Genomic DNA, 23,152 nt, shown 5'->3' on the forward strand with positions numbered 1-23,152 from the left:
ATGGTATGGAAAATCTTAAAGGCTCGAAAGTCGGCCCAAAAGAACAACGCAGAAGTGGAGGAATGTGAAAATAAATAGTTAAAAGTTGTGCGAATATTTGTAGTACAACGAAAATTTTGGAGCAAGCAAAAACAATGTTGTATTTTCCAAATAGATGGTAGCAAGGCAACGTGGTTGTTAAGAGAATGTCAGCAAAAGGGCGTTAAATCGATACTGAGTAACGCCGACAGCAAAGTTTATATGCGCTTTGGTACTCAAACTTATAGCAAGAGCTAGATATACTTTAAAGATGGTAAGTAAAACTCTAAACTGGTATAACTCTAAAATTATAATTAAAATAATGAAAATATCGCCCCTCCATTTAAGCCGCCGAAAAAAAAGCTCTCAAAGAAGGAGAAGGCACGGTTAGAGGCCGAGCAGGCCGAGCTGCTGCGCATTGAAATGGAGAAGGAAAGGTAAATCAACCCACTAAATACGAACTCATGCAGTAAAATTTAGTACTTTTACATAGACAACGAAAACTCGAAGAGGAGCGCCAGCGTCGCCAAATTGAATTTGAACAAGCCAAGCGTCGGCAGAAGGAAGAAATTCAAGAGAATAAAAAACGCCGCGCACAACTACGCAACAGCATGGCCTTCTTCATGGAGGTGCGCGAAGTGACGAACGGCATTAAGGCACTCGAGCAGGAGGAACGTGAATGGGAGAGATTTATGCGTTGCAATGGACTGCCCAACGCCAATAGTCCGAGCGACTTGCGACGCTACATTCATCAATGGCGCAGCGATATGGAGCGACGTGAGCGTGCATCACGCAATTGGCTGCTGAACACCAACGAACGTACGCTACTCACGCAAGACCTCGATGCGCCAGATTTATCGCGTAAGAGTTTGCGTTTGCGGCAAGGCAATGCGGGCGATGTGTATGCGCAGCGAATACGCGAAGTTTTGGGGGTAAGTTGAGGGTGTAAATTGGTAAAAAAATGCCAGAGACGAAGGAAGAGTGAAAGTTAAAGTATAAAAGAGAGAGAAGAGCAAATAATAAAATGAACTTGCTGCATCTTAAAGCTTAAACAGACGGCAGCGTTGATCCGGATTAACTCGGACTTAATCCGGATCAACTGCAGTTAATTCCCGAGTTGATCCGGATCAACACTGCCGTCTGTTTATGCTTTTAGATACTTAACGAACTAGATGAGGCCATAGTTGATAAAAAGAAGCCACTACATATCATTGCCGATCTCATTTGCCTCAAGATGGAGATTCGTGTGCTTTTGAGTGAGCATTTAGATGAGTTTACCTATAAAACGATGTCACACATCGATCGCGATATGGAGTGAGTACAACTTTTTTTTGAATTTTTTTAGAAATAATAAATCTAAAATCATTTCTTAGAATCGATCGTCCAGGCGTTTTCAAACACATTTATGAATCAGGCGTTTTCAAGAGTCACTTTTGGACCTACTCAAAGGATGCACAAATGTAAGTGACTTTTCAGCTCTCTTTTAATTCTAAAATTACCTATAAATTAGAGCTTACTAAAAGTGCTTACTTGAGTATAAATTCTTTTACTTGCCAGTTCCGACACGTTACCCCTCAAGGGCTTGTGATGGGGGCTCTGACAGGATATTGTGCGATTGGTATTCACGCGATAAGACTAGGAATTTCAACTGATCCCGTTTGTATCAGCTGTCAAGGGAAAGATGAGATGAAATCATCATTCTTTTAGACTCTCCAACCTCCGCGAGGCTAAGATGCAAGCATTTTGGCTCGCTCTTCTAAACTAGCACTGAGCTCTCAGGGATTGCCGACAAAATTATGGGGATCCGCTCAGTTTTTTTTTCATGGTATCACATAGGACAATCTCTTAATTGTCCAAGTGTGTTCCTTGTAAGGGGCAACCACTTTAACCTAACCCAACCTAACTAGCACTTCTTTGAGCTATGAAATAGTTGGTCACATTAGGTATACAGGGCGGTAGTTAACGCTATGCTCACCTATAATACGTCTAACAGGCTACGAACAATAAACAAGGGCCAAGCTGCGGTTTTTTACAGACTAGGAATGAGAAGGCTTCAAAATAAACATTTGAAAATGATCTTGATATCTTCTTTCAGAAACTAGTTTTGATAGTGGCTNCTGCATCTTAAAGCTTAAACAGACGGCAGCGTTGATCCGGATTAACTCGGACTTAATCCGGATCAACTGCAGTTAATTCCCGAGTTGATCCGGATCAACACTGCCGTCTGTTTATGCTTTTAGATACTTAACGAACTAGATGAGGCCATAGTTGATAAAAAGAAGCCACTACATATCATTGCCGATCTCATTTGCCTCAAGATGGAGATTCGTGTGCTTTTGAGTGAGCATTTAGATGAGTTTACCTATAAAACGATGTCACACATCGATCGCGATATGGAGTGAGTACTACTTTTTTTTGAATTTTTTTAGAAATAATAAATCTAAAATCATTTCTTAGAATCGATCGTCCAGGCGTTTTCAAACACATTTATGAATCAGGCGTTTTCAAGAGTCACTTTTGGACCTACTCAAAGGATGCACAAATGTAAGTGACTTTTCAGCTCTCTTTTAATTCTAAAATTACCTATAAATTAGAGCTTACTAAAAGTGCTTACTTGAGTATAAATTCTTTTACTTGCCAGTTCCGACACGTTACCCCTCAAGGGCTTGTGATGGGGGCTCTGACAGGATATTGTGCGATTGGTATTCACGCGATAAGACTAGGAATTTCAACTGATCCCTTTTGTATCAGCTGTCAAGGGAAAGATGAGATGAAATCATCATTCTTTTAGACTCTCCAACCTCCGCGAGGCTAAGATGCAAGCATTTTGGCTCGCTCTTCTAAACTAGCACTGAGCTCTCAGGGATTGCCGACAAAATTATGGGGATCCGCTCAGTTTTTTTTTCATGGTATCACATAGGACAATCTCTTAATTGTCCAAGTGTGTTCCTTGTAAGGGGCAACCACTTTAACCTAACCCAACCTAACTAGCACTTCTTTGAGCTATGAAATAGTTGGTCACATTAGGTATACAGGGCGGTAGTTAACGCTATGCTCACCTATAATACGTCTAACAGGCTACGAACAATAAACAAGGGCCAAGCTGCGGTTTTTTACAGACTAGGAATGAGAAGGCTTCAAAATAAACATTTGAAAATGATCTTGATATCTTCTTTCAGAAACTAGTTTTGATAGTGGCTTCTAGATTTCCAAATTATTTCAGCCTGTTATATTTCCCATTAACAGTGGCAAAACTATTGAATATTATAAAACTTAAACTGATTGCAATTCGGTAACGACTAACTCAATATGCATCCAGGAATGCTGACGCTATGACCAGAGAAGCTAGTAGCAATAATTAGACGAATAGGTACTCTGGGCATTGCAGGATCGAGTTTGCGAAAGCTCTCAAAGCCGAAAATTCAGCTTCACACTGGTTGCCATCTGCCAGGTTCCGAGCCAAACAACTAGTGCTAATTGCAGGCGGAAACCACGCAAATTTTACGTTGGGAAAGCTCCATTAAAGTTTTTACTAGGATTGGTCAGGAAATGAAGATGGTTTGAAGTCAAGTAGGGGCAAATCTGGGTAAATCGTCCACTAGGCGTCAATATGGTCTTTCACGGCCTCCTTGGACTAACGCTGCCCATGTAGCCTATCCTAACCTATGCGAGTGGAAAAGCATATGGTGATTTTTTACTTTTGCGTAACAAAGTTCCTGTTAGTAAGTAGGATTTATGTTCTGTGTTTCAGCGATGTAAAATTTTTTAATACATCTCGCCTAATAAAGCAATTTTAAGAGAATACCTATGGCCAGAGCTGGTAGTCGAAGAGTCTATGCGTTACGCTAATCTGGCCGATGGGCTTCAGTAGAACTATTGTCAAAGAATTCGTTGAAAGAGGTAGTTTAACCTGAATAGTTCATTTTTAAAAGAGGTTATTGTACCTGTGAATTAAAAACAAGGGTGAAGTGCCAGATCTCTCCGCACTGGCAAAACTGGCAACATTTTCAAGAGTTTCAAAACCAACTTTAGTTATCACTAAACCCGATAGGGAGGATTAGCTACGATTTGTCGTAGCTACAACTTAGCAGAAGCATTGCAAATGGTAGAAGTAAACCTTTGCAACTGCAGAGCTCTGGGTAGGGCGAAAGTTAGGTTTCTAGGCGCGCCTTTCTGCGGTAGTTTAAAATAACGTAAAAGTGTTAACGCTCAGTCGCTGAGGTCTAAAAGACACAGCTCTTTTGGCCCTTAAAGACAATTAAGCGACTTTTGATAAGACCCCTTATAAGGCAAAAAAGGAGTCCATCTTAAGCAAGGTTGTAGTGTCAATCACTATTCAATGAGATTTATATGTATATTGCTAGCGAGCTTACTACACAAAAATGACTCGAAAGCGAAAGGTTATCAATTAATCCCACTAAAACTATTATTGTACAATTTATCGGAAGGCAAAGTTATCTTTGATTTAACTCATCCTGCGCGGTACAAAACGCGATTTTTCAAAGTATGACGGAATATCCAGCATTGGGAATTTTAAGCACCTCTACGAAGTTTGCTAATGATTTTGCATATCCGCGACACAGTAGATCCAAAACAAGATGTCCCACTGAGTTGGATACTGGTCACAGAGAAGCTAGTCGGTTTAACTGTGCATCTGAAAAGATTCCTTAATTCAGGCAGAGGACATCCGACATCCGAATTCTAGCCGAGTTTTTCACAGAAACATTGCCCAATTCGCTATCAACATATTAAAGTGAATCTCGGCCTATGCTGATGCATCCTCCGTATAAATCATTTTTTTTTACATTAATAAGACATATGTACATACATATGCTTCAATAAAATAAACGCAGAAAACTTATTTAAGAAGAATGCCTTTATTTAAATGAAAAGGAATCTTTTTTGCTCAGCACAGCAAAAGAAAAGAAAAATAAAAATGCTTTCTCAAATATTGTATTCTACTTATTCGCTTTTCAGCTCTGCTAATCCCAAGGCACGTATCGGTGAACAGGCCACTTCCAACGACATCGAATTCCCAGCATTGAAGCTACAAATCGCGCTACCACTCTCCGTGGAACTACAAAGCTCAGCTATGCGCGGACTCTGGTTAGACTACGATCATTATAGTGATTACTGCGATAGCTTTAATGCAAAACGAGATTTGCCGGAATACATAAGTTGAGCCAAAAGATTATTCTCCCAGCTTTGTAACTTCAAAGACACCACTTCTCTTCATTTTCAGATATACTGCGCTATACCAAAAAAGAGTGGCGTAAACGCAAAGACATCTTACAGAATATGCTGGAGGACTGTAATAAGGACAGCCCACTGTCCGCTGCTGGTGTCGCTGAACACGATAGCTCCACCGGCGCTAAACGCGAACGCAGCTTTGATGTAGATAAAATCTATGCCGAATATGAAGATGAGCTTAACAAGGCACGTCGGCGTGCAATCGGACCTGAGGGCTATAACTTGACTGGTACTGACGTAAATTTGCGCAAATACCGCATTATCGGCGGGATGTATCGCATTGATTACTTGGAGACGCCGCAGCAGGATAAACGATTAAATGAACGTTCTTTTATACGAACCAGTGAGTGCGCTTAGTGAATATTTTATAACCTATCAAACATAAATATGAGTGCTAAATAAAATCGGTTTCCATGCATTTTCAGTTATTTCACCGAATCGCTTGAACCAAAAGATATTCTACCAAAGCTACAAACCACCGCCACCACCCCAACCGGGTGTACGTCGTTTGCCTGAGGAAATTGAAGCGGAGATGCGCATGGTTGAAGCGGCACTTGACAAATTGGCATTGGTCAGCTTGGAGTAAGTGTTTGTGTATTCAATCAAAGTAACACAAAGTCAAAAGCAAACATTAATTTTTATATATCTACACTTTCTTTATCTTCCTCTCTTTCCTGCCTCGTTCACCACACACACACACACACACACACACACACACACTTTCGCACAAAAAGGCTGCCCGACTCGGTGATTTGGTTTGAACCACCCATTGTTTGCCGCTGGGAGACCCACTTCGAAACGTTAGAATCAAATTTGACGGATGGTGCGAAACCACCACTTGGCAATGCCGCCAACGCGCCTGCCACCTCCACCGAAGCTACGCCACTCTCAACCACTACCAATACCAGTCCCTTAAGGGCTCACCACGTTTCCCCGCTAAGCTACGAAACGCAGCTCACAAAAGTCAACAATAGCATCTGATTTGCTGGTCACCGCGGCGGAAGCGGTGGGTGTTGTGCGTGAGGTCACAGACTTCGATCTATTCAACATACCGCGTGGCATTGACATCTATGGTTTGCTGCAAGATTTTGTCGTGCCACGTTTACCGCCTGGCTTCTGTCTGCGCTGGGAGAAATCAACACCAATGCTGAGTAGCAAAGTGATGGCCCGTCAACAACGCAAACAGAAAAAGAAACGACAACGAGAAGGCGTTGTTGGCCAACGATTTGTTTTGTTGGCACGACACAAAAGTGTCAACAGGCCAGACGAGAGTGACATCTGGTCGAATGCAACAGTGGCAGCTGGTGGTTGCAATGAGGGCAAATTTCAAGTGCGTCAGGAATATATAACGAATGACTATCTAGATTGGGATGAGCCGCGTGAACTCTTTCCAGCCGTCGAACCGAAAAAGTTGATTAAGTTTAAGACATTTGCAATGGGCAAGCAATCGCTGGCTCTGAGGTCGAAGAGTGAAGAGGATAAGCGAAAGCAAGCAATAAATGGTGGAGATCAAGATAAACACCAAAAGAATGGAAATGGAAAGAATGGTGTTGAAACAAAGCGTGTGAGCATAAATGGTGTTTGCGCACGAAATGGTACAGTAAATCTTACTGGCAACGGATGTGGTAATACGAATCGTAATGGGAAGGGGAATGGTCATGGTAATGGTAATGGTAATGGACATGGTCAGAATGTGCAAAAAAATTTAAATGGACAGATAGATGACAAAGCTGGTGCATTGAGTGTGAGCAACACCAGACGCAGCTCCAAACAAGTAGGTGAGGCGAAGGAGTCTAAAGTAGGAGCGGTGCTGGAGACGAAGACATATATGTTCTCCAAATTACTTGAAGTGAGTAACTGTACTACGTATATGAATATAAATGTCATTGGCCAATAGAAAAGGTTTAATTAACTCCTCTAGAGCCAGGCAGCTAACGCACAGTGGTGTCAAATTGAAAGTTACTGTTCAAAATAGTGCAGAGAATATTCTTGTAATTTTGTAAATATGATTTTTGAATTTTTATTAAAAAAATATATTAAAAACTTAGTGTATTTAGTATTTAGTGCAAAGTTCAGGGAAATTAGAAAATTTCCTGGTAATGGTAATAAAAATTAGCTAAAAGCAATTATAGGGTTCCGCCAAAACGAAAAAAATGCAAAGGAAAAATTTTAAATGATATAAAAGTAAACAACAAACCAAAACTGCATTTCTTAATTTATTTTTACATAGTACGCTGGACAAGACTTTACACATCTACTCCGTCATCCTGGACTAAGAGTCGTGTTCATATTTGCCATTTGTTTCACTGCTGTTAGCGTTCAACTGGATGGAGTAGTATTCCCTCTAAAATTTAAACACGCGTAGGGTTGCGTGAGTCAAAACCCAAATCAAAAAATTAAATGATAAACATTTATTATTTGTTGGACGAATTAACTCACGAATAAAATTTATTTGTGCGCATATTGCGCACTTTCTTCAAAGTGTACTAATTCAATATTTACCTTATCAATTTTACTGAATACAATTTTTTAATCAGGTGGCAATCCCACATACAAATATTTTCGGCAGTAAACTTTCCTAAACCTCTTAAGTTAGATACTCATATTGCAATATTTACTCTATCTTATCAATGTACTTAAACTTTAATTTTCAAATAGATGGCAACTCTCTAATTTTTCTTTATTCTTTATTTTAAGCAATGCATTGGTGAAAACTGCATTCGCTTGCAAAACCATTTTATTTCATATCGAAGAGTAGCTTATGTCGAAAGCGCTACGATAAATTCGCATGGAGTGTTCAAAAAGTACACTCTGCGGCGCACAGTGGTACATCCCCATAATTTTTTGGGAAAAATCAGAAGAAATCGGCGTAAACCTAAATTTTCCGTATGTAATATGCACTTAAATCAAGAAAAAAAAAAAACGATAAAAGCATACCTCCCATACGAACCTAACCTCAAAAGTGCTTTAAGAAGGCCGCAAAAAGCGGACTGATGAACATATCATTCCGAAATTTTGTCCACATGTTAGTAATAATATTATAACTAAACACCCAAAAACTGGGAGTAATCAGTTTATTTTAACAAATACCTGACTTGCAAACTTAACACCTAAAACCCCTTAAAAATATCATAATAATAGATAGGCAACATTCCGGTCTTTCATTTTTTTATAGTAGGAAAGCGAAGGAAGCCGAAGGAAACAGTAAGTGCTATTTTTTCATACGAACCTACAACAAAAACAATAAAAACAAAAGTTTTAAGAAGAACACATTGCTTAAGTAAACAAAATGTTAGGAAATTTTTCTTAGGCAAATATCACTTTGTAGTATATACCATTCAAATATAAAAATTTAGTATTCAAAAAATTTTATTTTGTACACCGACATACCACTGTGCGGCGTGGGCTAAAGATGAGCGAAATGTTAAATCATCTAAATTTGGTCTAAATTTGATTTGACAACATTACTCTTTCATTGCATTTCTGTTATGGTGGTGATGTCAGTTTTAGTCTTCCTGCAGACATTAACCAGCCCGGCAAAGGCATCATCCCCAACAAGACTCTATTTGTTTCACTTTTATGGCCTTAATTATAGGCGTTTAAACATTTTTTCGAATAGTGTTCTCATGTAAGCAAAATGTTAAAAACTTGTAATAGTTTAAAAACTTTTTAAGCGGTAGCAGAAATCCTGTTCAAACGTCTTTAGTTACTTTGCTTGCGCCCTTCTTAAATACTTAGTTTAATTTGGGAAACTGTTGAGATATCGGCGTTAATCGCCAGCAAGACACAAGCGACATTTTTTCAGACTATTTTACGTACAGAAGTTGATTATCCTAATTTCTTCAAGATTCGCTATTAAGGTACTTATGACTATATGTCTTAAGTTCTGCAACAGCTTTTCCAGAGATATTACCTGAAGCTATTAATAACGTCTTTCCCAAAAATTTCTGTTCATACCATAAGTAGAAATTTTTACGCCATCTTAAGGCACACAAAAGCTTGGAAAAAGCAATAAAGTGCCAGTGCTCTTTTATGTGAAAATTTGTGCAAAATATTTTATTTGAAGGAGACTAGATAAAGCAAAATTACTTCACACACAAATGCCAGGATATTAACCAAAACAGCCTCTGCCTGGTTGTCCAATCAGCCACACAGAAAATAACGTAATAAATTTTGATCCTATTTTTTATCGCGCACATTTTATTCACAGCCCATTTTGAATGCGTATTTTCTATTCTTTTTCGGTTCACGTGTCATCTTATATACCAAAGGATTTGGATCGTCTTGCTGAACTACTGCTGCCACTGCAAACGGATGCGCTCAAAAAAATTTCCGCCAATCTCACCTCGCCACCCGCAGCAGCACGTGATGTTGGGGCAACTAACGCCAACGACACAGCAGCTGCTAATGGCGAAGAGACAGGCAGGCAAGCGGAAACACTGCAGCCCGCATTCACCTACTATCCGGGCTTTTCGTTTCTACGTGATTTGGATGCGAAAAATGGTGTAGATAATAAAGGCGCAACTGTCGAGCCGGAAGTAGAAGACGAAGAAAGCAGCACAGACGAATACGATGATGATGATGACGCGTATGATGGCGATGGTTGGGATGATGAAGCGCTCTTAGAAGACTATCAGGCAAGTGTACGTAACGGCGAAGCGCTAGCAGCAAACTTGAACTCACTGCTCAGTGGTGGTGGTGGTGGCGGTGTTGGTGGTGGTGGTGCAGGCGGTGGTGAACAGAAGACATTGGAGGGTGTCAGTGGTGGAGGTGTTCAATCGACTATTGCTGCGGCGTCAGGCGGTCTACAACAGCTGCTCGACAAACACAATCAAAGTGAGAGCGGCGGCAGCAGCGATGGGTGAGTTTTTAGGAAATAGCGCATAGAATCTATGTAGGTACACGTATGCGTATGTATGTACGAATGTACAAAGATAAAATCTGTTGTCTTTTCTTCGATTTGCTGGCAGAATCAAGCAGGAGGAGGGAATTTATGAAGACATTACTTATTTATGTATTGTAGCACAAATTGTGCTCAAGAAAAACTTAATTAGATTTTTTAACATCTTTTTACTTATTATTTTTGTTAAGAGGGAAATTTCATTGTATCAGCTAACGATGTATTTAATGCATTATGAAAAATATTGAATATTTAGCAGATAACGATATATCAAAAATATAAAAAAAAGTTCTGAAAAAAATCCCAAATAAAACACGTGAAAAATCCTGGTCGTTTCCGAAAAAACGGCTAATGGAATTCAGAAACAGAGGCGGGAGTATGTATTTAGCTTTTCAAAAGCCACTTGAAGAGAACTCAATTTTATCCCAGTGCTCGTTAAATATGCTTGTACAGGTGCTCTTAAGAGCTCATTTTCGATAAGATTTTTTAACCACAATTTTTAAAGACCAATCAGTCTCTCTTCGTATCAGTTTGAAACCCTAGTGAGACTGATTGATCTGCATATTATAATTTCTTATCAGAAAATGGGCATACGTGCTTAGGGTAAGTTGGGCGCAACTGCCCTGCAAACGATTGTGAATTCGATAGGAGAAGCCTTCAAACATAAAGACTTCACAGAACCCACTGTAACATTGGGGGCTTTTTACAACGACCTTCGGTAAGAGTAGAGCAGTGCCAGTAGCCAGAGTTGGGTAAACAGGGATACAGCACGCTCTACATAGATAGTATTCCGTCATTCCATCCTTCGACTGTGGTTTTAACGACCTGAAATAGGAGCTGGGGAGTAGAGGATGCCGAATGATTTCCTAGTTTGATAATTTTGTAATTTAAATTAGAGCGAGTTTGTTGATACCTTCCACAATGTGAACATATCGACGGCTAAGCGAAAGATCTACCTATCTCGGCGACCTATCTCGTGTGCCCTTTGAGGGATACAGGTTCGAGTGCTCGGGGCAGAGTTTTTATTCGTTTTTCTATTTCATTTTTTTCTTCTTAAAGTATTTTTTATTTTTTCACTGTCCTAAATAGAAAAATATATATATAATTTCACTTGATCTTTGGAAACTTATTTTTTCAGTTTTATGTTTATATTTTATTGTTTTAAACAGAAAAAAAACCTGTTTTTAACTTCATTTAATTTTTAGGAGTCTTTTTTTCTTTTATTGACTTTGTTTTATTTTTAGTTTAAACTTATTTCTTTATTTAGATATTGTTTTAGAAATCTAAATATTTTTTTTTAATTTCATGGTATTTTCAGGAACTTACTTTATAATTTTTCTTTAATTTATTTCCGTTTTATTTTTAGAATTTGTATTAAAATAATTTCATTTCGTTTATATAATTTTAAGTACTTATTTTCTTTTTTCCTTTCATTGTTTTCTTAATTTATTTTCACTTTCACTTTCACTTTTTTAAGTATCCGATTTTATTGTTTTAAAAAGAATGTTTTTTATTTAATTTTCTTTTATTTTAGATTTTAGTACCGTAGTTACAATTTTCTTCTTTAGATTTTTGATATATTTTTTTATACTTTTGCGTTTTTAATTTGTTTTTTTGTCTACTAATTTTCTGATTTTTTTGCTTTAAAAAGAATTTTTTAAATTAAATTCTCTTTTATTGTAGATTTTATTGTCTTAAGAAGAATTTTTTCTTTAAATTTTTTAAATATTTTTATTTTATATTATCCAACCCGAACCTATTCTGGAAATTGAATAAATCGAGTCGGAAGCTTACCGAAGTTTACCTGGTATGCCTGGTATTTTCTTGAGCAGAAATAAATTAAATTCCGAAAGACCCAAAAATTTAAAAAATGAATAAAAAGAAAAACAGGAAAACCCAAGAATCTCGAAAAAACCAGATATTCACTAAAAAATACCCTAAAAATTCCGAAAAATCCCAAAGGATACAGTACGCAATATTTCTAGAACTTCCGAAAAAATCGATAAACCTTAAGAAAATATCCAAAAACACCCGATAGCACTCGAAAAACTAAAAAAAAAATAAAATCTGGTCAAATCCAAACAATATGTAAAATCTTTGTTTGCGATGCTTTGCTACTGGCATTTGTCATTTGCCTATTGACTGTGCTGCACATACATATGTACACACTCGTGCATACATACAGGAGCTATGAAAAGTCAAAGCAAATAAAACCCAAAAAAATAAAAATCAAGAAGGCAAACAAACCAAGCAATGAGAGATAGGGGTGAATGGAACTGAATGGAAGTGCAACAATTCAAATGCTCAGCTTCTTTGTGCAGTAATGGCATTGGCAAACATTTACCGATTGGCGTCAATTGCTTTTTAGCCGCTGTAAGTGCCAGCCTCCAGCTTTACAACGCTACACTTGGCTGTCGCTTTTCATGTTTGTTGTTCGTGGGTCCTTTCGTCACTTCTGATTTCAAGTGACTGAGATTTGAACGGTTGATTGAGATTTTTTTTGTGCAGAATTTTCGATGGCAATGCTCTGTATGTAGGTATATATGTATGTACGATTACATTACGTGTAATCAATAAATGTAAACCTACAGGCGTTTGAGTTTCGCCCACAATCGTTAACACATTGGGAGCACGTTTTGATGCTGAAAATAAAATTCGTTACTGTCATTTAATAGCGCTTCAATTAAACGGCATTTGATGAGCAATTTGAAACGTCGCGTCAAACGTTGAGAAAGTTTAATCAAGAGTGAAAGTATTGCGAATGAGTGATGCATGTATGTATGTTAGAAAATTGTTAGAATGATTTATTGAATTATGTTTGATGGAGGTGAAATTATATTTTATTCTTAGGCTATTACTTAGGGCTGTAAACTTAACTATTTTAAAGTTATTTAGGAACCCAGTGGGAAAATGTAATGTATAGTAATCGAAAAAATAATCAGCTAAAACAAACCCTTTTCACATTGGAAAATGCATTTTTTTCCTACGAAAAGTGGGGCATTCAATTTTGCATTACCTATTATCGATAAATGAATGTATTTTAATATGAAATTTTTGGAACTTTTTGAATACATTATAATGCTGTTTACATAGTTAGCAGTAATAAATACTATCGAGAACTCATAAGAAATACATTATATTATATATCATCCCTGGGTGTCCACCAGGACCACTTTGGGAATTACTGGGTTAGATCAAGGCGGTTGACAGGCAAGCGAAACTACGAACTCTAACTTCCAAGCTATAGCGAAAAAGGCAGCATGCCAAGAATGTAGTATCGCTGGCGGCAGAGATCGGTCGCGCGGCTGGTTAAAAAATATGATCTCCGATGTTTAGGCAGCAGTCATATAAAAGCTATGCTGCTTAAGAGGAAACGTTGGGAGGATTTCACTTTTCGTCCTCTGCGCAGCTATGACAGTAAGCCACCGGTGTCGCATTAAGTCGCACCGCGTAAGCATAAGTAGCAGCATCACATATGCAGATTTTCATTCATTTAAGTTTGATGGAGAGTTCGCTGTTAAAAGCCTCTCAGTCGCTCCTTTCATACAACTTTCGGAAACTATTTAAAACCTCCAGCTCAGAAACGAGCCGAGCACCTAATACCTATAATGGACCTGAGCAAGAAATCTCCTTAGAAAATATTCCAAGTTCCTTACCAATTGGTGTTGATATCTACTTCACTCTCACGTCAATGATAGGCTTCCACTGCAATTTCATATCCTCTTAGTCACGGTCAGATCATAAAGACAATCCAAAAATGCACCACCGGGAGCTCTCCCTCTAGAGCTTCACTTGCAGTTCGTTTGGCACCACAATCGAAAGAAGGCTGAGAGAATGCCACCCCCTATAGCGTTCCCCTTTTTACCCGACGCTCTCTGGTGGCTCTGTCCCATTCCGACCTGACATTTCTGATGCAAAGCATGCGGTATGTACTCGTAAGCTAAAACGGTCGGTTTCAACCCCAAGCTTAGCTGGGGCGCTTATCTAACCGGTCACACAAAACGATCTCACCATCTTCTATTTCGAAATCGGTTATTTTTCCCTATGATGGATAGCATGAGAAATAGGTATCGAGAAGAGAATCAATCGACTACTCACTACTCATATGGAGCTTAAACGTATTCTTTTTTTACTGCTTGCTTAAAGCCATTTATTTGTAGCTTCAGTTAAGGAATTATTCATTTAACCCAGTGCAGCGATTGCACGAAGCCCGACAGCATAAAATCAAATTTATTTAATTGAATTACACTCTAAAAAAAGTGTGTAGATTTCCTACCTAAAAGGTAGGTTACTGATTTCCTACCTTATTATTCGCGAAATTATATGCTCGATTATTAAACGAATAGTTTGTTTAAATTTCGGCCTTTTAAAAGTGTAATATAGCTGCTGTGGTGTGCATAAATTTACTACGAAGGTGTGTACAAGCTACAAAATACACATCTGCTGTTTGATTTCACCCGTAGAATTGTGTAAAGGCGCTAACAAAAAGGATTTTTACACACGAAAATGTGTAAACGAGAAAAATACATATTCATCGTGTAAATTTACCAAACAATTTTAAAAATAAACAAAAATATACTCGATTTATAGTCGCATTTTTAAACAGATTTTTTAGAGTGTAGTTAACTTTAACACCACCAGTATTAATACATTTTCTTTTTTGTTGTGGTTTTCCCCAAATATTTTTCAGTAAAAAATATAAAGATTCGAATATGATTGCACTGACCCAGGCCAAATGGAGTACACGCGATGTTCATGATACCAAATTTAATGAGGAAAAGCTGTCGCTACAATTTCGCACAGGACGTTTGGGTGAGTGCGCAAATATTGATGATACGTACATACATATGTAAGTGTGTGTGTGTGTGTGTTTGCTTGCGCTTTAATTCCGTATTTCTCTTTGTTTATCTGTTGTGCATGGCCTTTTCTGGCAAAACAAAATGCGTCTAATCAACCGCAAAATCAATGAACGCAAATGAACGCTGATGGACAATGCTAACAACGCACATGTGTGTGTATCGTCGCGGTATCGTGTTGTGTGTGTTGGTCGTGATGTGCTAACCACATGTGGCGGTCATGGTCGTTCTCTTTATTCTGCATATTTCATTTGAAGGCATATTTGGGTTGGCTCTAAATCGCTACAGCAATATGCCGTATCAGACTTGGGAAATCAGGCCGGATTTCAAAAGGTATGTACATATGTATGTATGTGTGTATTTGTGAGAAAAATGGAAATGAGTGTATGCAATGTTGTGTTGTTCAAAGCCTACATTTGCATTTGTGATCAATGCATAGGCAACCTGCTGCGAAATCCAATCGATTTCAGCTTAAGCGGTTGCTTTGAATTTTAAGCAATGAATAGTAAATATTTCTGCTATTTTCTATGGAAGTTTTACTAGGCCTGATTGGTAGACATTTTAACCGCTTTTATCTTCTTGAAACATATAACAAACAGTTCTACTGCCTACATGCGTCGGATTCTCTTATATAGAGCACAATTTTAGTGCTTTTACGTACCATTCAAGCTCTAACTAAAACTCTAAACTCTAAAAGAAAACTTACTACATAAATTTAGGAAAATGAAAAACGTCTTTTAATCTCTATAGGAAGCAAAAATTCGCATGACGAAGATAAAAATAAATTAGTTGTGTACCAAAGTTTAATTTGCGCTTTAAAGTTTCCCTAGGAGGAATTAGCTTTGTGGTTCGCACACACCTCCTCTAATTCAATTAAAAGCAAATAAAGCGGACAAATCCCAACGCAACCGCAATTGGAAAATTTTATTCGCAAGCCAATGTTGCAGAAACAATGCAACGGGTGTGCACCGAACAATAATAACATAGCGAAATTAAATGCTTACAAATTCAATTACATATGAGCAAATTTCACGAGTTGCTATATTTTTTTCTACAATACGTATTTTTGGTCGAAAATGGTGGCACACTAACCTTAGACAGTTTTGCATAAAGAGCAAGATTTTATTGCGAAATTGTATTTAAACGAAAACAAAATAAAATAAAATAAAAAAGTCAAAACAACAGGTCTATACTGCGCTAGTAATACAAATTTTGTAGCCAATAAATTGAATTACTGTCAATTTTTAAACCCTTTTCGCATTTCGAGTAAATATTCTTGTAGCCGGCAAATTTTTTCCCCTCCTACGCCCCCTCCTTTAAACCCGTTCTGTTTATTTATTTTTCAGAAACATTCTCTCTCCCTATCTCTCTTCTCTTGCAGTCCTGGCACGATCTTCTTCTCCTTTACTGCCTCTATTGTCAGCCTGGATATGAACATCACTTCCACCGGTTATTGTGTGAATAATTTTCAAGGAGGCAGCACACCAGCCATCAGCGAGATGCTCGGCAAGACCTTATCCCTCGCCGAACTGAAATCAACTCTCATTGCCGCTGCCGTTGATATATTTCCTGAACCCGACACTTTCTGCTACACTGAAGGCACTTGCGAGAAGAATTTCGTCATGGAAATGCACTTGTATGCGTGCATCTCGACATTGGTGCAGTCCCATAACTTCAGTTGGTCCCGGTGGAATCTCTTAGCGGGCAGCCGTACGATTGTGTTGCTTATGCGCGAATTGATCGAGGGCAAGAAAGTGGTAAGTAAAGCGAAATGTGTGTTCGTTATTATTCTTTACAATACTTTAATATTTTTTACCTTTGTTTTATTTTTTTTATATGGTCCCTAGCCCTACCACTCCACCTTGCTGGTGACGCCTTTGAAGACTGCCATAATCGACTGTACCGAAGTTTCGCCAAGTTTCAATTCAGCTGGCATCGCTGGTATGGACTACTACGCCGATCTTTATCAACTTTCACAAGTGTATGCGCAACCCAGCAGTCTGGAAAAACAACGGAATATGGATCCGATGTTGCGCGAAAATGTGGCACGTATTTTGATGGCCATAAGACCATTAAGTTTTTGTTAAAAAAAGAGTATTTAACTACTTAAATATATGCATATCTAAAATTTTTCTATACATATATTTTATATATGACCGCATATAGTGAAGATATTTTCAAAATAAAGCAGCAGAAATGAAATGTAGCATTCTGAGGGGATGCACAAAAGAAATTGTTTCTCCATCGCGAGATAAAGTGTTGCAATTATGCGTACACTTTTTCGATTTTTTTTTTTTTCGTTATTTTCTTTCGAAATCCTTCTACCAAGTCGTCTACAAGAATTTTTCAGTTATATTAGCACAGCTCATGGTACTTTACGAGGCATGAATTGAGAGATATCGTAGAAATTGCATCTGGAGGATAGGGTTCATAAATTTTCCAATGCTCTTTAGGAATACAAAGAATTTATCCAAAATGAATCTATACGAGTTTATCCCCATTAAGCTTTGTACGGCACTGAGTACGTAATTATTTATATTAAGTTGTGGCACACAAAAATGAGTTTGGAAAGTATGCAAAGGCATAAAAATCTGCGCTAAATTCAAGCCTGACAGAGAGCTAACACAGCGGCTTGTCCACAGTTATGAACATCTTTGCTTTGTCTAATTTCAATTATGAACCAAAAAATCTTTATATAAAAGGAGTAATGAAGGAAGAGACTAGAGCTCAAATGCCGCAGTTAAAGTTTTTTCTCAGACGATTGTGCATTCTGCTCAAATCTTAAATTGGTGCCAGAATACGCCAATATGTATTTTAAGCTAAGCCCTTTGCCGCAAGAAGAGTAGTAGAGACAGTACCTTACTCAAACAGCGTAGGGCTGCCTGGTAACATCTTCATTGGCAGCTACTCTGCTGTTAAAAGCTTAGGTAGTCTAGACTTAATTTGATTTAGCTTGCCACAAGAAATCATCAATGATTACTCAACAAGTCAACTTAAGCCAGAAGTGGACATTTTTTTTTTCGTTGTGAGTTCTTTAACAGTTTGCTGCCTAAAATGCCACATCAAAAAGACTCATGCAAAAAAAATAAATTTGCCTGATTTTCTCACGGCTCACAATTTCCATAAGGCCGTAACTTGAATATCTAAAACCTACAGGTTCTTAAGTTGCTTAGTTTAAGTTAAGTTCTAACTAACCGCCAACACAGTTTCTCATATAACAGGTTGGCCAAAATCTTAAGTTAGGTTAAGTTACGGAAATTAATTCTAGACTAACTGAGGTTTAAGGCAGTGCTTACGGTGACGACAAGCGCCCTCATTGTGTTCAGTAGGGTAATTATTTGCTGGGTACCAGGACGTTTTATTTTATTTATTTTATTTAACTAAGAAATTTGGTTGTATTTCTAAGACTATTCAGTCTTTTATAATAAATCGGCGCGCATTAATTTACAAAATTAGAATCTTAACCCTAACATGAAACCAATAAGAGATAACAATAAATTTAAATTTAAGTACAAAAAATTATTCTTCAGTTTAATATTAAAACTTAACATCAAATAATAGTAGTTATCACTCCTATAAAGAAACTTAACAATTAAGTATAAAAGAGAAAGAAAGAAATAAGGATAGAGGAGAGAAAAGCTGAGTTGCAATCACATTTATCTCATAGAATTAAAGTATTCATTTATTATCCTCCCGTAGTTGCCCCTATCCATCGCAGACCTAACACTATCAGGAACAGAATTCCAAAACTTCACCGCCTTGACGAAAAACAGCCTCGAGGAAGACAAATAGGAATATTTAGGGATTATNTAGAGGAGAGAAAAGCTGAGTTGCAATCACATTTATCTCATAGAATTAAAGTATTCATTTATTATCCTCCCGTAGTTGCCCCTATCCATCGCAGACCTAACACTATCAGGAACAGAATTCCAAAACTTCACCGCCTTGACGAAAAACAGCCTCGAGGAAGACAAATAGGAATATTTAGGGATTATAAGATTTTTGTGTCTGCAAGACTTTGTTAATTTTAACTTTTCGTAAAGGTATTTCGGTGTTTTGAATTCAATAAGTTTGTACATATACATATACACAGTTTCTTGCTGCGAGATATTCAAAGATGCTGCATCCAAGAATTTTGTTTCTCCAGAAGGAGTTATGGTCATATTTTTTGAGGCCAAAAACATAACGCGTTGGAGATAGAGCGCATTGAGAAATCTGGATATTTGGTTTATGTTTATGAGACCCTGACGTCGGTAAACAGGAGCTAAACACAGCCGTTATATGTATATGGGGACAAGGTCTTATTGAAAAATGTAATACGATGTGGTGTAATGCCTATACTGGCAACACGGTGGAAAATACATACTACTAACTATTTCCTTACAATTCCAAGGGCAGAATGTAAGATATTAGTAGGAGTTCCTGTGGAGCATTGACCTACTGTTGAATGACTTATGGCGGTAATAATACTAAAGCAAAGCAACTTGAAAAGTTTGCATTCTCCATGTCCATTACTCGGTATATTACCAGACGAGTTTGGTAAGTTTTTGAAAGCGGACATGGACAGCTCAGGGGTGGCGGACGGGCAGTTTCTTGCCCTCCCATCTTGGCAACACAATTAACGCCCCCTTTAATTTTGGAAGTTGGTTTTGGTCAACCAAGTTTTCCTTAACTTGGCATAGATTTTCAAAAAGTCCTTGCAAACTAATTACAAAATAAACTGAGTGAAACATTTAGTCATAGATGTATAACAAATTACACCCCACTGAAGTCTTAGGTGTTCCTGTTCTCCAATGCCAGCTGGCAAGCCACTTCAACCATCTCATCTTTAGCTCTCAAAAGCTTGCCGCCTTCTGCATTACTCGCGAATTTAGTTCGCATTGCACCTGTCTATGGAGCTTAACCTATCCAACCGATGAATGTGGTGTTGTTGGTATTACTGTGATGCTTAGAGCTGTCAATGATGTCGACTAGTTTAATAGATGCGACTTAATACTCGTAGTTAACGAGTGTGTGTGTGTACGAAAGGCGCGCACACGCCATGAATGCATAATTAATTTCACATAAAGCAGTTTATTTGTTGTTGCTGCCACTATTACTGCTGCAGTTGGAGGCTGCTACCGAAATTTCAGCCTAAAACATATAACATTGCCTAACAACGGCATGAAATTTTGGTGTAGGTCAAGTGAGCTACATTTTGCGGTTTTTTTTTAGACAAAAGCGAATTAATTCTCTATTTTGAGCCTCTCATCATTATGTACAAGTAAGTGCCATCATGTTTAAATAGTAATATTAGTGAAAAGCTTGGCTCAATTAGAAGTAGCCACAGTAGCTGGGTGGGCCTTTGCTATGTTATATATCATCGATGCCTTTGCAAACCTGCCTAAATCATCATGCATGCAAATCGTAAAATCCGGATTCCAACAACAACTAATTTGTAGAATGACAGTTAGATGTAATACCAGCTATCAAGTCAACGGCCTTACAGAAAATACGTTTTTTCGCTCTTCTATTAAATTTAACTGACTTAAGATAGGCGGTTTGGCAACTAGATATCGAGCCCTAACCGCCAAAATAACGTAAGCGACATTTTTTTCAAAATTTTATTTTTGATGCAGAAATGCGTCTAGATGCTCTAGGAATATTTCTGCATCAAAAAGAAAATTTTGAAAAAAATGTCGCTTACGTTATTTTGGCGGTTAGGACTCGATATGTTAAATGTTATGCTAAGTAGTTGCTGTAAGTTTATAAGATCAAGATCAATTTTACAGGCATGTGACTTAAAAAAATACACTTACGAATGATGTATTATAGAACGATTTTCCGGCATACTCCTACCCTGTCGGAAGCAAAAACAACAACAAAATATATATATAAGAATATTTACTTTCCATTAGCGAGCGCCTTTTTGTTACTAAAAATCTGCTGGTAATGACCAAATCCGGCATGTTACTTTAAAGTGCTCAAATTTACAACACAGTCACGGCCTGCCAAGCCTGCCAAGGTTGCGCAAGCCCAACTATTTTTACTACTCCCACTAATCTTGTTGGCAGTTAAATAAGTTGCCACCTCTCCATAACGTTTGACTTTCTCCGTGGCATTTTTGCTCATGTCGACGTTAATGTTAACGACATCTCCCTAATGTTTGACTTTCCGTCTCGGCTTCATGGTGAATTCGCTACGATATTTGTTGTTGTTGTTTCAGTCTTAGGCTGTCATTCTAGATGACATTTGCGTGAATGGAATGCTGAAGCGTATGTTAGCGCGTGTCTTCGCATTTAAAATTACGTTAATTATATTTTAAATGAAACGCTCTTTATGCAAGCCTTCACACCCGCGTATGCGCCTCAGCTAGTTTCGCTTAATGACAGACCCATTTTTACTTCACACTTCTCTTTGCTTCTCGCCTTCCTCATTTTACTTGCGAAGGGATGTCACTTAGGGCCACTTGTCTTGTTACTTAAATGAATAGGAATTTCTAATTGCAAAGAAATGAAAGTAGTCAAGGTGTCTACTAACTCAAGTGCGTAGAATTGCATCGAAAAATATGTTAAATAGGAAACACAAGTTTTCAAGTGCAAAAACGCTTTGAGCTACTGGCCTCATTACCTTTTAAAGTATATAGACCTCTTTAAATTTCGTAATTTAAATTGTTTTTCTAAAGGTTCCAGTTGTTGGCAATATTGGTGAGAAAAACTACTTAAATTTTTTCATTTACCTAACATATCAACATAACATAACATATCAAGGTGAAACTATAAAGTTACTCATTGTGGCGATTCACAAGAAACATTCCCAATAAAATAGCAACTAAGTAAGAATGATAACAATTAAATTCCTTCCTTTGGCGCATCCCGCAGACTTATGGCCATTTCATCGCGATCAGATTTGTTTTATTGTGCCCCTATTTCAACTTTAGTTGATTAAGTTTAAAAATCTGGCCCAGCGATAAACTAGGGCTCTGGAGGTGGTGATAAGGTATTCTATGTATTCCTCCTCTTCACCACAGATTGAGCTCTTTTGTCACTGAACCCAAGTGATGATATCCCTCTAACTTGTGCCAATGGCTAGCAGTGCAGGATTTTGATCAATATATCAGCTGGGTCCAACAAATGATGTGTCTACCTCATTTTTAGTTTGGAAAACCGTTTTTTCATATTCATCATAGCCTCACGGTCAGGCGCCCAGATTAAGGAGACCCTATTATAGATGGCTAAATCATTCAGTGCCCTATGGCACTCTTATAAGGAGTTTTTATGAGATCTTTATCCAGGCATATTGCCGGTTTAATAAGACGTTGCGTCTTTCTTTCATTTTTGTGAGTCATCGGTTTCTGCCGCAATCTTCAAAAGCGGGAAATCCTGTACCCTTTCGCAAAGCTGAGGATGGGTCCGAGACCAGGATTTTGGCCATGGTGACAAGGTTTTCTAGTTTGAATTTATGGTCCTTTCATGGTCGCCTTTGATAATGGTGGATATATTATCAGCATAATCTATGGTTTTATATCTTTCGCATCGGCGTTGAACTAGTTCATTAGCCAGTATAGACCGCAACAGTGGATACAGCACTCCTCCCTGTGGACACCCTTTTACTGCAGTGATGCTGAGTTCTTCCGGTCCTCTCGGTAAGCATATTGCTGATCATTTTGTATCTTTTGGGTTTTGTAACTATATTCAAGAGCGTCACTTCCGTGGATTTAAAGCTAGCATTGTCAAAGGCACCCTCAATGTCCACGATTGAGCAGATGCCAATACTCCTTGACGCAAATACCTTCTCTATTCCACCTTCGATGGAGTTGAGTGCCGCTGATTTGCAGTTGACTTAAGTTATCATAATTTTGAGCTGAGCTTTGCAATTGTTCTGGCAGTTATGGTGGTTGGTTGGTTGGTTCGACGTCCAACTCTAGTCGCCCTCCCTGGCTCCGAGTCGATCCATTGGGTCCTTCGTTTTTAGATTAGTAAACACCCAAGTGGCTTTGTGGATACTGCGATGCTGGTGTCTAGTACTAAATACTAACTACCACGTTCCGTGCCGCAAGTCGCAAAGTCGATCAGCCTCTCTGCTGCAGATTTCCTGATTATGTCTATTTACGACATCCAACAGTTGGATAGAGCTACCTTTTCCGTAG

General features: G+C 38.1%; 1 protein-coding gene across 1 annotated transcript; it reads left to right on the top strand.

Annotated features, from left to right (window-relative positions):
• Positions 1–366: 366 nt before the first annotated feature.
• On the top strand, positions 367–17,111 carry LOC108369916 (protein CASC1; the record flags this gene model as incomplete). Its single annotated transcript, XM_017625126.1, has 14 exons — positions 367–455; positions 512–950; positions 1,175–1,332; positions 1,392–1,478; positions 4,996–5,195; positions 5,261–5,611; positions 5,694–5,850; positions 6,003–6,186; positions 6,233–7,117; positions 9,540–10,129; positions 14,859–14,980; positions 15,282–15,357; positions 16,406–16,781; positions 16,872–17,111. Coding segments are annotated over 14 exons (3,954 nt in total), but the record flags the coding sequence as incomplete, so codon positions are not given.
• Between the last annotated feature and the right edge of the window lie 6,041 nt (positions 17,112–23,152).

Source organism: Rhagoletis zephyria, unplaced genomic scaffold (assembly GCF_001687245.7).
Source record: "Rhagoletis zephyria isolate East Lansing unplaced genomic scaffold, Rhagoletis_zephyria_1.1 Rzeph_scaffold_03910, whole genome shotgun sequence".
In the NCBI taxonomy this organism is placed as follows: domain Eukaryota; kingdom Metazoa; phylum Arthropoda; class Insecta; order Diptera; family Tephritidae; genus Rhagoletis; species Rhagoletis zephyria.